Source organism: Dendrobates tinctorius, unplaced genomic scaffold (genome assembly GCF_039654945.1).
Source record: "Dendrobates tinctorius isolate UK_male_01 unplaced genomic scaffold, ASM3965494v1 ptg000057l, whole genome shotgun sequence".
In the NCBI taxonomy this organism is placed as follows: Eukaryota; Metazoa; Chordata; class Amphibia; order Anura; family Dendrobatidae; genus Dendrobates; species Dendrobates tinctorius.
This window is the reverse complement of record NW_027361725.1, coordinates 7,969,085-7,984,027: the sequence shown is the minus strand read 5'-3', so window position 1 is coordinate 7,984,027 and position 14,943 is coordinate 7,969,085. Positions and strand designations below refer to the sequence as shown.

At 48.6% G+C, this 14,943-nt stretch overlaps 1 protein-coding gene across 2 annotated transcripts in view; it reads left to right on the top strand.

Moving 5' to 3' along the window:
* SOS2 (SOS Ras/Rho guanine nucleotide exchange factor 2) overlaps positions 1-14,943 on the top strand; it is a 92,563-nt gene that overhangs the window by 54,001 nt on the left and 23,619 nt on the right. The window contains exons 10-15 of one of the 2 annotated variants that reach the window (XM_073577719.1): positions 55-710; positions 801-882; positions 12,023-12,145; positions 12,245-12,348; positions 12,433-12,655; positions 13,426-13,545. In XM_073577719.1, the coding sequence (XP_073433820.1) occupies positions 55-710; positions 801-882; positions 12,023-12,145; positions 12,245-12,348; positions 12,433-12,655; positions 13,426-13,545 (1,308 nt within the window). The remainder of the gene's footprint in view (positions 1-54; positions 711-800; positions 883-12,022; positions 12,146-12,244; positions 12,349-12,432; positions 12,656-13,425; positions 13,546-14,943) is intronic. The other variant, XM_073577720.1, reaches the window with a different exon arrangement.

The following is a 14,943-nucleotide window of genomic DNA, read 5'->3' as shown; positions in this document are numbered from 1 at the left end:
AAAAAAATCCTTTCTATGACTGTTACCACATACATTGTTCACGTCTTTTTTTAGGGAGACAATTTGGCGACTGTACAACGGTCAAATGCGCAGCAAGCATCTGGCTATTAAGAAAATGAATGAAATCCAGAAGAACATTGATGGTTGGGAGGGCAAAGACATCGGGCAGTGTTGCAATGAGTTTATTATGGAGGGCTCCTTGACCAGGGTGGGGGCCAAGCATGAGCGGCACATCTTCCTTTTTGATGGCCTGATGATCAGCTGCAAAACGAATCACGGCCAGTCCCGGATTCCCGGATACAACACCGCCGAGTATCGCCTCAAGGAGAAATTCATCATGAGGAAGGTGCAGGTCATTGACCGGGAAGACACATGTGATTGCAAACATGCCTTTGAGTTGCTCTCAAAGGACGATAACACTCTCATCTTTGCCGCCAAGACAGCTGAAGAGAAAAACAACTGGATGGCAGCTCTGATCTCGTTGCAGTACCGCAGCACGCTGGATCGGATGTTGGATTCTGTGCTTATTCAGGAAGAGAACGAGCAGCCACTGCGCCTTCCCAGCCTGGACGTTTATCGCTTTGTCGAGGAAGATTCGGAGGAGAATATCGTTTTTGAAGACAATGTACAGAGTAGGGGAGGAATTCCCATTATTAAGGGAGGGACAGTGGTGAAACTCATTGAGAGGTTGACATATCACATGTATGCAGGTATGGTCTCTGTCCTGACAAATGCTAGTTAACCCTTTAAGAATTTGTATTTTTAATTCTTTGTATTTTAATTTTTTTTTCTTTTTCCAGATCCTAACTTTGTACGCACTTTTCTGACCACATATCGCTCATTTTGTAAACCACAGGAGTTACTGAGTCTATTGATTGAAAGGCAAGTAAATATTCATCCAATGTAACAAAACTTGCCGGTAAACAAAAAAGACCCCACATCTATTACATTGCTAGAAAAACCAGGAGAGCAAACATGAGCATGCGATGAATTGCATATAAAAGTATCAAATTTTATTTAGATAACAATACTACAGATAAAATCTTTATAGTAACAAAGTGCCAATCAAACAATGCAGACGGTATTAAGCCAAATGTCACCAGCTCCTCCCACCAAGATGAAAAACCAGGGGTGACTCTGCCGGGCTCTCCTTTTCGTCCCCTCCCTGGTAAGCTCCTTTGTGGCAATCTGGACAATGATTGGTCACACACCATGGTTTATCATCACATTCTAACCTGTTTTTTCATATTGGTCCCTGACCCTAGTATACAGCCCTTGGGCATTACTACTTAATATTTATATGGGTGATTGGGACATGGCCACTTTCGGTATGCGTACCGGGATGGTTTTTCATCTTGGTGGGAGGAGTTGGTGACATTTGGGTTAATACCGTCTGCATTGTTTGAGTTTAAGAAAGTTGTGGGAAGCAGGATGTGTTGCAGTCCGCGCTGCCGAGATTAACAAATCACCTGGGATACAAGATGTTATAGCAGTGTACTCCTTTATTTCCTCCTACGCGTTTCGGCGCCCTTCCTGGCACCTTCCTGAGGAAGGTGCCAGGAAGGGCGCCGAAACGCGTAGGAGGAAATAAAGGAGTACAATGCTATAACATCTTGTATCCCAGGTGATTTGTGAATCTCGGCAGCGCGGACTGCAACACATCCTGCTTCCCACAACTTTCTGAAGGTTTTTCCACGTGCGAGTGGTTGGTGGAGGTCCTGCAGCAGCTGATTCTGTGATATGCTCTCAAGCCAGTTACACAACTGGAATAGGTGAGTGGAACTGTATTATACCGCTCATACTTCAAGTGTCACTAGTGATAGGGCACTATTGCGCCTCTTGTTCCCCCCACCATTTTTGTATTGATGCATTGTTTGATTGGCACTTTGTTACTATAAAGATTTCTCCTACGCCTCATTGGGGGGGGGGACAGATACCGTGGGTGTTATGCTGCCTGCCACTAGGAGGACACTAAGTAAACCAGAAAAAAAGTTAACTCCTCCCCTGCAGTATACACCCTCTCGCTGGATGAGATTTCTCCAGTTCTTTGCTTAGTGTCTGTAGGAGGCACTTGGGTCTGGTTTCAGACCCCACCGTTTTTATTTTATTTATGAATTGTTCTGTAAATTTTTATTTTTTAATTAACGGAGTGAAGGGGGCGACGGTTCCTTTCTACGGCCCGCTCTCCCCCGAACCAACAGGCAAGCACGTGGAGTAACCCTTCACGTACACTTTCCTGCGACGAATGGGGCTGATTTTCTTACCGATTTCACAGATTCGAGGGCAAGCACAGGAGACCCGTTAAGGACAAAATCGAGCAGCGCTTTCTTCAGCCCTGAATCAGCCCCATAGCTCTCCGTCCCCCTGCCCGGAGGGAGGACCGATCGAGCATCCCTCTTCAAGAACTCCTCCAGCTCTGCTACATCAGCCCAGGATGAGAAGAATGGACTCGGCGCTGAGATGAGCACTGGAGTAGAGTTACGGGGTTGGGTCCTGTCCCCGGGAGAATCACTGACTTAGCATCAGCCCCTCGCGGGCCCTCCCCGCGCTCAGCGTCCTCGGGTGGCCCGAGAAATTTAGTCCCCAGCTTTTTCCTTCCTGCTAGGCCTTAATTTCCATAGCGCCGCCCCGCCCCCGGCGCCTACCGCGGGTAGGCTAAAAATTGAGCCCCCGGCTTTTCAGGCCTACTAGGCTGCAATTTGATTAGCACCGTCTGTGCTATTGTCAATGCACCCTCCTCTTGGCGCCTCTCATTACTGACGAGACGCACAATTTTAATCTCGGGGGCCATCTCCTTTTTACCTCAGAGCTTTGAGGCGACCTCTCTGTCGTATACCGGGTGACACCACAGAGCCACCGCTATTCCTCCCGGGGGACACAGTACAGGACCGTGAGTAAGCTACATCTGCCCTCAGATTAAAGCTTAGCCCCTTCCCGGCACATTCTATGCTGCTGCAGTCAGATTCTGCCGTTAACCCTTTCCGGAGCGCTATGTCTCAATCTGAAGAAGCTTGACAGGCTACTAAGAAGCACACTGCGTTTTATACCGTGTGTACCACTTGCAAATCTACTTTGCCCAGTGCCCAGACTAATCTGTTATGCACGGACTGCGACGCGGCCTGCGCTCAAACGCCTCTTGCCGCCGCTGCTGCAGATCTTCCTGCGTTTAGTCCCCCTGAGTGGGCTGCGTTCCTGTCACAGTCGGTGGAGTCACTGACCAGGCTATAGACTCTCTCCGGGAAGCCTCTTTAAGTCAAAAGTCGGCTTCGCCGCCCGAGCAGGGCTCTGGCAACGGTGGGGAACCGTCCACCAGCAGGGGGCCGTACTTGTTCAAGGGACAGTCAAGCTAGAAAGCGGACCCATGACGCGGCCCTCAGTCACGCTTGCGCTTCACCGGCGAGTTCTGTTTCTCGCTCTCCTAATGGTCGCAGCGAGTACGACTCTGAATTCGAATCTGACGCGTCAGCCCCCCAGAATCCTCCAACTGACCAATAGTCGCTTGATTCACTTACAGAATCCGTCAACAGGATTCTGGAGTTGAAGGAGGAAAATACTCCTCCTCCAGTACACGCTTTTTCGTTTAAAAGGACCAAACGTGTACACAAATTATTTACCAGCCACCCGGATTTTAAGGACATTGTCCAGAAACATAGGGATCGACCACATATAAATACCCTTTTGACCCAGACCTAATGAAATATTGGTTGCAGTCCCCTTCTGTGGACCCTCCTGTATCGCGGCTGGCTTCTAAAATGCTCCTATCCGTTTCGGAAGGCTCCTCAGTCAGAAATCCCTCCCATCGTCAAATTGAACACCTCGCCCGCTCAGTTTTTGAAGCTTCAGGAGAGTGGTGCTTTTTCCATCGTTTACAGTGATCTGGGTGGGTCACTAAGGCTATGGCCGCTTGGACAGAAGTCTTAATCACTGCCTTTCAGGGTAGTAATCTCCCTCCGGAGGCTACCAACGTCGCCAGGCAGATAGTTCACGCAGGGGATTTTGTAGTTGACGCCTGTTTTGATGCTGCCAACGATGCAGCTCAAATTTCCGCTATGGCTCTGCGACTGGTGAGCGGACGCCACGTCTAAAAGATCGCTGACTTCTCTACCCTATCAAACTGGTCGCTTTTTTGGGGAGAAACTGGACCAGCTCATCTCTGATACTACTGAGGGGAAAAAGCAAATTCCTTCCTCAACAAAGGGCTGTTCGGCCGTTTCAGAACCAACAGCCGACGCGTTTTCGATCTTTTCGCAATAACTTTGGTTGGTCCTCTACCTTCTCTTCCGACTCCGGTCGGCCCCCAGGTCTCATACAGACCTAATCGCTCTTGGAAGCCCAGACCCAGGGCATCCGGATCTCGGGGATCCCGATCCCACAAATCTTCTACGCAATGACTTGTTGTGTTATCCGGCGGACGACGGCAAAGTAGGCGGTCGTCTACTTTCCTTCAGTCACACCTGGCTCGCCGGTCGTCCACGTTGAGTGGGTCAGGGAACTGGTGTCCTCCGGATACAAGATAGAATTTTCCTCTCCGCCAACACGTTTCTTCCCATCCTTACCCCCCAAGAAGAAAACAGCCTTCCTTCGGGCTGTTCAGACGCTGCAAAAGGGCGGAGTCATCATTCCGGTCCCTAAGGACGAACGGTTCAGAGGTTTTTATTCAAACCTTTTTCTGGTTCCAAGGAAAGACGGGACGATGCGGCCCATGCCGGATCTCAAACTGTTTAAATCCGTTTGTCAAGGTACTGCGGTTCCAAATGGAATCTCTCCCATCAGTTGTCGCTTCCATGGAAAAAGAAGTGTTCCTAGCGTCCATCGACATCAAGGACGCTTACCTTCACATTCCGATCTCCCCGTCCCACCAGCAGTTCCTACGTTTTGCAGTTCACGAGGAACACTTCCAGTTCGTTGCCTTGCCCTTCGGACTCGCCACCGCCCCCAGGGTTTTTACCAAGGTCATGGCGGCTGTCATAGCCATTCTTCACTCTCGGGGAGTGGTAGTGTTAACGTATCTGGACGACTTGCTCATCAAGGGTCCGTCCCTTCCAGCCTGCGAGGAATCCGTGGAAATAACAGTAAATACACTTTCTCGCCTGGGCTGGAAAATAAACTTCGAAAAGTCCTTCCCAAAGCCGGCTCAACAGATTTCCTTTTTAGGAATGATCTTGGACACTTCCCGCGGGTTGGTCATTCTCCCTCCAGAGAAGACCCGAGCCTTACAACAAGCAGCGCGGTCTCTTTCTCGACCAGTTTCTCACTCCATTCGTTTCAGCATGAGAGTTCTCGGACAGATGGTAGCAGCGATGGAATCTGTCACGTTCGCTCAGTTCCATCTTCGTCCCTTGCAACATGCGCTTCTGTTAGCCATGGACAAGAACCCGTTCTCCCTGGACCGTCAGTTCCTTCTGTCTCTGCGGGTCAGACAAGCCCTCAAGTGGTTGACTTTGAAATCCTCCCTGAATCCAGGGAAGTCCTTTTTCCCAGTACAATGGTTGGTAGTAACCACCGACGCAAGTCTTCTGGGCTGGGGTGCGGTTTTTTTGTCACCACACAGCACAGGGTCGGTGGTCTCCTCCAGAGTCTCGTCTCCCCATCAACATCCTAGAGTTTCGAGCAATCAGATTAGCCCTACAGAGTTTTCACCATCTCCTTGCAGGCCACTCCATCAGGATCCAATCCGACAACGCCACGACTGTGGCGTATATCAACTGCCTGGGGGGTACTCGGAGCAGGATGGCCATGCACAGTGAGTCACATCCTTCGTTGGGCCGAGACCAGTCGTTCGCCCATCTTGGCAGTCCACATCCCGGGCGTAGAGAATTGGGCGGCAGATTTTCTCAGTCGCCAAGGCCTTGCCTCGGGAGAGTGGTCTCTTCATCCGGAGGTTTTTCAGCAGATTTGCCATCGTTGGGGGACTCCTGATGTGAATCTCATGGCTTCGAGACTAAACAACAAAGTTTCTCAACTCATCGCCGCCCGATCACGCGATCCAAGCGGACGCCCTAGTTCTGCCGTGGCACCAGTTTCAGCTCCCGTACATCTTTCCCCTCTTCCCTTGATCCCGAGGGTCATCAAGAAAATCAGAACAGAAGGAGTACCGGTGATTCTTGTTGCGCCAGATTGGCCGCGCTTGGTACGCAGAACTGATTCACCTAGACGCCGACGTTCCCTGGCGACTTCCAGATCGCCCGGATCTTCTCTCTCAGGGTCCGATTTACCACAAGAACTCCGGGGCCCTGTCTTTGACGGCGTGGCCGTTGAATCCTGGATTTTAACAAAGGCTGGGTTCTCTCACGATGTGATTTCCACAATGATGAGTGCTAGGAAGCCCGTGTCCATGCGCATCTATCACCGCACCTGGAAAACCTTTTTCTCGTGGTGCAAGGATCATGGCCGATCCCCTATTGCGTTTTCCATTCCTACTATTTTGGAATTCCTTCAATCCGGACTAAAGTCAGGCCTCGCACTTAGCTCGCTCAAAGGCCAAATTTCAGCCTTGTCAGTGCTATTCCAACGCAGACTTGCCACCAAACCTCAAGTCAAGACTTTCTTTCAGGGAGTTGCCCATGTGGCGCCTCCTTATAGAAGGCCATTGGAACCATGGGGCCTTAACCTGGTTCTTGGGGCCCTACAGGAGGCTCCCTTCGAACCCCTCCACGACGTACCACTGACTGTTCTCTCTTGGAAGGTGGTCTTTCTAGTGGTAATTACGTCAATCAGACGAGTTTCAAAATTGGCGGCTCTGTCCTGCCGCCCCCCTTCCTGAATTTTCATCAGGGCAAGGCAGTTCTCAGGACATCTCCATCCTTCCTACCCAAAGTCGTATCTTCTTTCCAGCTCAATGAGGACATTGTTTTGCCTTCCTTTTGTCCGGCACCAGTCCATCGTATTGAGAAAGCCCTCCACACTCTGGATGTGGTTAGGGCCCTGAGATGGTACATCTCGCAGACGGCTCCCTTCCGCAAGTCAGATGCCCTGTTCATACTTCCAGAAGGGCATAAGAAGGGTCTAGCCGCTTCAAAGGCAACGATAGCCAGATGGATCCGCTTGGCGATTCAAGAATCCTACCGTGTCAGGAACCCGCGAATGTCTCAGCAGGGATTAAAGCGCACTCTGCCCGCTCAGTGGGCGCCTCTAAGGCCATTCGGCACCAAGCCTCGGCAGTACAGGTCTGCAAGGCTGCGACTTGGTCCAGCCTGCATACTTTTACAAAGCATTACCAAATTCATTCTCAAGCCTCTGCGGATGCAGCTCCCAGCAGACGCATCCTGCAATCTGCAGTACCTCAGAGTTGACTCAGTGGTACATGGGGTATTGGCAGACATATGCTCCCCACCCAGGGACTGCTTTAGGACGTCCCACGGTATCTGTGTCCCCCAATGAGGCGTAGGAGAAATAGGGATTTTTGTGTACTCACCGTAAAATCCTTTTCTCCAAGCCATTCATTGGGGGACACAGCACCCACCCTGTTTAGCCTACCGGCTTATTGTAGCATCTTTTATGTTGTGACATAGTTATGGTTATTGTTGAACTGTTTAAGCTCCTACTGCTTTTTTCACCGAACTGGAGAAATCTCATCCAGCGAGAGGGTGTATACTGCAGGGGAGGAGCTAACTTTTTTTCTGGTTTACTTAGTGTCCTCCTAGTGGCAAGCAGCATAACACCCACGGTATCTGTGTCCCCCAGTGAATGGCTCGGTGAAAAGGATTTTACAGTGAGTACGCAAAAATCCCTATTTTATCTGTAGTATTGTTATCTAAATTAAAATGTGATACTTTTATATGCAATTCATCGCATGCTCGTGTTTGTTCTCCTGGTTTTTTCTAGCTTAATTTTGAGCTTGTGCGTTTGGTGTTGGAGTGGGTTGCTCTCCCCCGCCTCCATTTTACCATATTATGTTCATGGGGCTTTTGTTGCCATCTATTACATTGCTGTACATTCCTAATTAATCACTTCAAGGCAACATAGAGAATTCAAACAGTGTATATCTGCCTGCAGGTGTCCTATTAATAACGATGTTGGTGCTGCTGTTCCCAGCAGGCGATGTGATGTTGCGTTATGTGACTGCTGCGGCCAAACAGGTGGAATATTGATGAACTGCACCTGATCAATGCCTGACGGTTGACTCACACCAATGATACAACCAAGTTGTTGTGTTTTCCCCTCACCCATGACTGCAACTGAGAGTGGGATCTGACGCCATCACTGGACAGGAAGCCAAGAGTGCAAAATCCAGACAATTATCCTACTTCCTCATTTAATGTGGTTTCCTGTGGTTTGAATGTAGGAGCCTTAAGCAGAAGGCTGGAGCAACCGTGATTCATGGAACCACCAGGGTGTGTTCTATATCATCCTCTAGTAAGAATGGCAGCGTGAACAGGTGCCGGGTGGGTGCTGAAATGCTAACATCAGTTTGGAAGAATCTATATTTAAGGATTCAGTACCCTCGTCTGCTTGATATGTAGCCTGGAGCTTTGTGTTTCAGTAGTGCTGTGGCCTTGTGACTCTCGCATGTCTTGCAGCTTGGTGCTTCTCATGTAGGTGCTGTGGCTTAACTGGTTAAAGCAGCTGTCTTGTCAACAGATCCTGTGTTCAAATCTCGGTAGTGTCTGGTGCCTCATGTCTTGTTTGTTGGGCCGGCCGCTTCGTGTCTTGCGTGTCGGGCCGGCCGCCTCGTGTCTTGCGTGTCGGGCCGGCCGCCTCGTGTCTTGCGTGTCGGGCCGGCCGCCTCGTGTCTTGCGTGTCGGGCCGGCCGCCTCGTGTCTTGCGTGTCGGGCCGGCCGCCTCGTGTCTTGCGTGTCGGGCCGGCCGCCTCGTGTCTTGCGTGTCGGGCCGGCCGCCTCGTGTCTTGCGTGTCGGGCCGGCCGCCTCGTGTCTTGCGTGTCGGGCCGGCCGCCTCGTGTCTTGCGTGTCGGGCCGGCCGCCTCGTGTCTTGCGTGTCGGGCCGGCCGCCTCGTGTCTTGCGTGTCGGGCCGGCCGCCTCGTGTCTGGCGTGTCGGGCCGGCCGCCTCGTGTCTGGCGTGTCGGGCCGGCCGCCTCGTGTCTGGCGTGTCGGGCCGGCCGCCTCGTGTCTGGCGTGTCGGGCCGGCCGCCTCGTGTCTGGCGTGTCGGGCCGGCCGCCTCGTGTCTGGCGTGTCGGGCCGGCCGCCTCGTGTCTGGCGTGTCGGGCCGGCCGCCTCGTGTCTGGCGTGTCGGGCCGGCCGCCTCGTGTCTGGCGTGTCGGGCCGGCCGCCTCGTGTCTGGCGTGTCGGGCCGGCCGCCTCGTGTCTGGCGTGTCGGGCCGGCCGCCTCGTGTCTGGCGTGTCGGGCCGGCCGCCTCGTGTCTGGCGTGTCGGGCCGGCCGCCTCGTGTCTGGCGTGTCGGGCCGGCCGCCTCGTGTCTGGCGTGTCGGGCCGGCCGCCTCGTGTCTGGCGTGTCGGGCCGGCCGCCTCGTGTCTGGCGTGTCGGGCCGGCCGCCTCGTGTCTGGCGTGTCGGGCCCGTCGCCTCGTGTCTGGCGTCGTGCGTGTCGGGCCCGTCGCCTCGTGTCTGGCGTCGTGCGTGTCGGGCCCGTCGCCTCGTGTCTGGCGTCGTGCGTGTCGGGCCCGTCGCCTCGTGTCTGGTGTTTGGCCTCTCTGAAGGTTTTCCGTCCACTTCATAGTTGGATAGCAGGCCACCTATGGCCTAGAGTTTTTTGTTTTCCCCACCAGCACTGTGCTCAGTCACAGCTCTGACTATACTGTACAGAGCAGCCGCTGTAACAGCGACACTGGCCCTGCATGCAGGCGCCGGACAGCATCATAACGATGTTAACCTGCTGATTAACCCCATGTCTGCAGGTTAACCGCGTTATTCCTGGAGAAAGGTTCCCTTTAAATAGTGTTACAATGCTGGCCAGCCACCTTACTGAAGGTGCGTCCATTAGGAGAAAATGAACATATTTCCTTCTGTTAGCTGCCTGCCTTCAGCCATGAAGGTGTGCATGGAGCTCAGTATGCTGGGAGCGGTGGCTGTAAGTACGCCCTGGCACTTTGACAGCTTGCTCTGCAGTGCATCTGAAAATACATTTGCAGGACCCGGTCTACTGGCCATAGTCGTGATCTATGGCTGCCTCCTCCTAGCCAGCCAGCTAATCAAAAGACGAACGGTGGTTACTGGGAGGTAGGAGGCCGCACTCAAGGGTCTGGTCCCTGATTATCCCTGATTACTGACCTAGGCGCTTTCCGGGTCCTGCAAGTTGATTTGCATCAACTGTAAGCTTTATAAATATTAATGCTGTTTTTCTGATAGAGTTCATAATCTGTAATCCATGTAGGCTGCCTTCACCGACCTAAAGTGGTTCTACCAAGTTTGTAAGTTATTCCCCATCGATAGGATATGGCATAACTTACAATCGTTGTAGGGGCCAGAATGCTTGAACTCCCATTGAACCTGAGAAACTTGGCTCTGAAGAGCCCGTGAGTTATGGAACTGTGGCCATTACCTCCACTCCCTTTATTCTTAATGGGAGTGGCGAAGACCAGCTGAACATTGCATTCGGCTATCTCTGGAGGTCTCATAAAGAATGACTGGTGTGGTAGTGTGCATGACTGACTGCTGCTTCATTCACATGAATATTATCAAGCAGCTACAGAAGGATAGAAGAAGTCAATCCTGCAGTCTTCTGTGGGAGGTTTGGCTGCTGCTGTATTTGTAATAAACTCATATTATTCCTTTACAAGCAGCTGCGTCCTCTTATTAGCAGATTAGCCTTTTATAAATAGCTATGTCCTCTTCAACTGTTCTGCAGAATACACAAGACATCTTATTACATGTATGATAAATGGCAGTAGTTCTTATAAAGTTCTGCCTTTAGTGGGAGGGAGGGCAGGTTTACTCCTGGTAGCGTCTCACTGATTTAGTTCATTGGGATGCATTGGTGAAATGATTCTCAATGTTTGTGAATCTATTTAGGAAAATTTACTAGAAAAATAGAATAGTTGATTCTCCCGTTGGATTCAATAAATAAGTGCCTTAACAAAACAGGCGAATTGATGAATCCACTGTAAACCCTGCTGATGTAAGCACCAGGCTCCATTGACCATTCAGATGCTGTACAGAATAATAATAATCTTTATTTTTTTTAATAATAATCTTTATTTTTTATATAGCGCTAACATATTCCGCAGCGCTTTACAGTTTGCACACATTTTCATCACTGTCCCTGATGGGGCTCACAATCTAAATTCCCTATCAGTATGTCTTTGGAGTGTGGGAGGAAACCGGGTACCCGGAGGAAACCCACGCAAACACGGGGAGAACATACAAACTCCTTGCAGATGTTGTCCTTGGTGGGAATCGAACCCAGGACTCCAGCACTGCAAGGCTGCAGCGCTAACCACTGAGCCACCGTGTTGCCCTACAGAAACATCTCCCCTCTCGTAGTTGGTTCCTCGCCAGATTTTGAGCTTATTGCTCTAAAGTGAAACGAAAAATTGCACCCCTGTAATAGTGAGGGAAATGGACCAATTTGCTAATGACATGTATTTGAGAAAAGACTTATAATTTCATCTGTCACTTTTTACATCTTTCTTAGAACTTATCGGTCCCCTTTAAGGCACACATACACCAAGTAGGAGTGGTTTGTACCAAATTTTCTTAATGTGTGCACCTCTTAAGAAATTTGGTGCATTTTGGACTTTCTGAAAGTACACACATGAAATTTACTCTTGACATGAACAAGCTTAATTTTCGGCTTTGTCTTAAACATGGAGCCCACACCCATGTTCCATCCTCCATAATGCTATACCCCCTTTTACAACATCTTTTTCAACTTTTGGAGAGTGTAACTCAACAAGTGAAATTTGTGCAGTGTTTTGGCAGCACATCGTGTGTTCGTTTGTTTTGTTTGTGCAACTTATGGCACCAAATGAGGCAAATACAGTACATTTAATTAATCTAAGCCTCCATTTTCTGGAATACCCCCTTTAAATTCATAGGATGCTATTTATGGAACAATTCATTTCGCCATGCATAAAAAAAAATACTGATTGACCGTCTTTTCTGTAGATTCGAAATACCAGATCCAGAACCTACAGAAGCTGACAGAATCGCGATAGAGAAGGGAGAACAGCCGATCAGTGCAAACCTTAAGAGATTCCGGAAAGAATATGTTCAGCCCGTGCAGCTCAGGTGGGTTTTTGTTTCTGCTGTGTGACGTCGGCCCGTTTATCTGTGCGTCTTCTCCACTCCGGTGTATATACTCTGCACTGACCTCGCTATCTTTTGCAGGGTATTAAATGTATTTCGGCACTGGGTTGAACATCATTTCTATGATTTTGAAAGAGACCCGGAGCTTCTTGAGCGATTAGAAACTTTCATCACCAGTGTTAAAGGTAAAGCCCTCAAAAGATGGAAATTTACCTGAAGGGGCTTTTGATTCTGTTCATCAGATTCTGATATTTTCTCCTTTTATTTAGGAAAATCCATGAAGAAATGGGTGGAGTCCATCGCCAAAATCATCAGACGCAAAAAACAAGCTCAGGCGAATGGCGTCAGCCACAACATCACTTTTGAGAGCCCCCCTCCTCCTATTGAGTGGCACATAAGTCGCTGCGGTCAGTGCGAGACTTTTGATCTGATGACCCTGCACCCCATAGAGATCGCTCGTCAACTGACTCTTATAGAGTCTGATCTGTACAGGTAAGAAATGTCAATCTGATGTTGCTGAAAAAAATAAATACTTGTACATATATTGATCATTTAAAGGGATCCTTCACTCCTGATCACATAGTTTTATCGTTGGGGTTTTCTAGCAATTACTGGCGAAAGTGAGAAGTGCTGCACAAACCCTTTAAAGAGAAAATGACACCTTAAGTAAATACACTTCCATGAAATAATTATTGCTTAGAATTCTGCATTTGGATGTTCCTTTGTTATTCATCCTGGAAATGTAGTGGAAGTTCCCATTACCCTTGCCAATAGATGTCTGTATACAATCTGATGATGAAAACTCAGTTCTGGTGGTTGTCCGTCTATTGATAAAAATACCCTATTGATAAGGGGAACGGTAACACCCAGTTGTCATTTAATGGCATAGCTTTCCAGACAGAGTAACAGAGGAGCAGCACAATGTAAAGATTTAAAGAAAAGTTGCTCCAGCTATGGGGAATGCAAGGATTGACAACAACAGACAGACGTAAGGAGAAAGAACAGATTTTTTTTAAATATTCTTGCAGTACCTCTCACTTGACATTGGCATGGAGAGGCCATGTCGCATGCTGGGCAGGACATTTTCCAAGGCAAATATCTAATTCCTGACAGGTATACTGTATGCATTATATTCTGATTAATAGGACACGTGAATGATGTCAGCCTAGCAATGGCTGGTTGCTTGGACAGCTGTCTCACCAAGCAAACAGCAGCCCATCGCTAGATATGGTGTATAAGGCATCATCGTTTGTTGTCCCTAGGGCCGTGCAGCCGTCAGAACTTGTGGGCAGCGTCTGGACAAAAGAGGACAAGGAAATTAATTCCTCTAACTTGCTGAAGATGATCCGTCACACAACAAACCTCACTCTGTGGTTTGAAAAGTAGGTTCTGCTACAGTTCGGGGAACCTATGGCTGCAGGCCGTACAGAGATGCAAGGGATCATTGCCTCATTTAATAGGTTTTTCGCACAGAATGTAATAAACACTTGCTAGTCAGTCCCAAGCTTCAATGTCGAGACCTCACTGACCACTTGGCTACACATTGACAGACTGTTTTATGTGTTAGTGGTTGAGTTGTCAATGTGGCATCTATTGCATGAGCAGCTGTAAGTTGGCAACACACTATAGTTCTAGCACTTTTCTCATATGCACGCATGCTCTGCTCGATGGGGAGAGGACAAAAAACCACTGACACTCATGTCTGGTGGAGATTTATTTTTTATTAAAATAAAGGATCTGGAATGGTAAAATCCAATTGCTTAAATCTTCTCTGCCCCAATGTTTTTCAATGGGGGAGAGTTGAGAAATTGCAATAAACATTAGATGGTTATATTAAGATTGACCCAAACACACCATTTTGGCTGCGGCTGAAATTGGATTTAAACCCTTCCCAACATAGAACGTATTATTGCGTCCTATGACAGGTGAAGATGTAAGAAGCTGAGCTCCGCTCCACACAAGACTTATGCCAGCTGTGATGTATAGCCGGCGTCTGCCGCAAACAGTGATTGGTACTAGAGCCGCTTCACCACTTAAATGCTGCTCTGTCTCCAACTAAGTAGGGCAATCACAGGATGATGAGCCGACAAGGCGGCCATCTACACTACTGTATCAGTACTCCAGTGAAGCCACAGGCTAGGCTTCATCGCACACTGGTTTTTTTTTATTTATTTATTTTTTTTATACATATATTGTAATATAAACCTATTGCAGGGTGTAGTACAAGTAGCCAAATGATGACAGGAACATGTGCCAGGACAAAAAAAAAATAATACAAACCAAGATTTCATCATTCATCCCCTTCTTTTTCGCTCCCAAAAATCTAAAAATTAACAAAAGGTTGAACGCATAAAGAAAAAACATTAAAACAACACAATTGCCGTTCTTTGGTTGTAGCACCTCCCCCAAAAATGCGATAAAAGTAACCAAAACATCCTAAAAACTAAACGCACGCAAAAAACAAGCCCTCTCACAGCTCCAGCAGCAGAAAAATGACATCACAGGGCTCAGAAAATAGCAATTTTTTTATATATCAGGATTTTTTTTATTCAACAATGAAATAGTAAAAAAAATAAATATAGGAATTTGGTATAGCTGTAATCATACTTACGTGGAGAATCATGTTAGGTCACTTTTACTGAATGCTGTAAAAAGCCAGCACTAAACAAATGGCAGAATTCCTTTTTTTCCACTATTTTAAGACACTTTACATTTTTTTTTTACATTTTTCAGATCATTCTATGGTAAAATGTACAATGTAAAAATGAAAATTGTCAGCA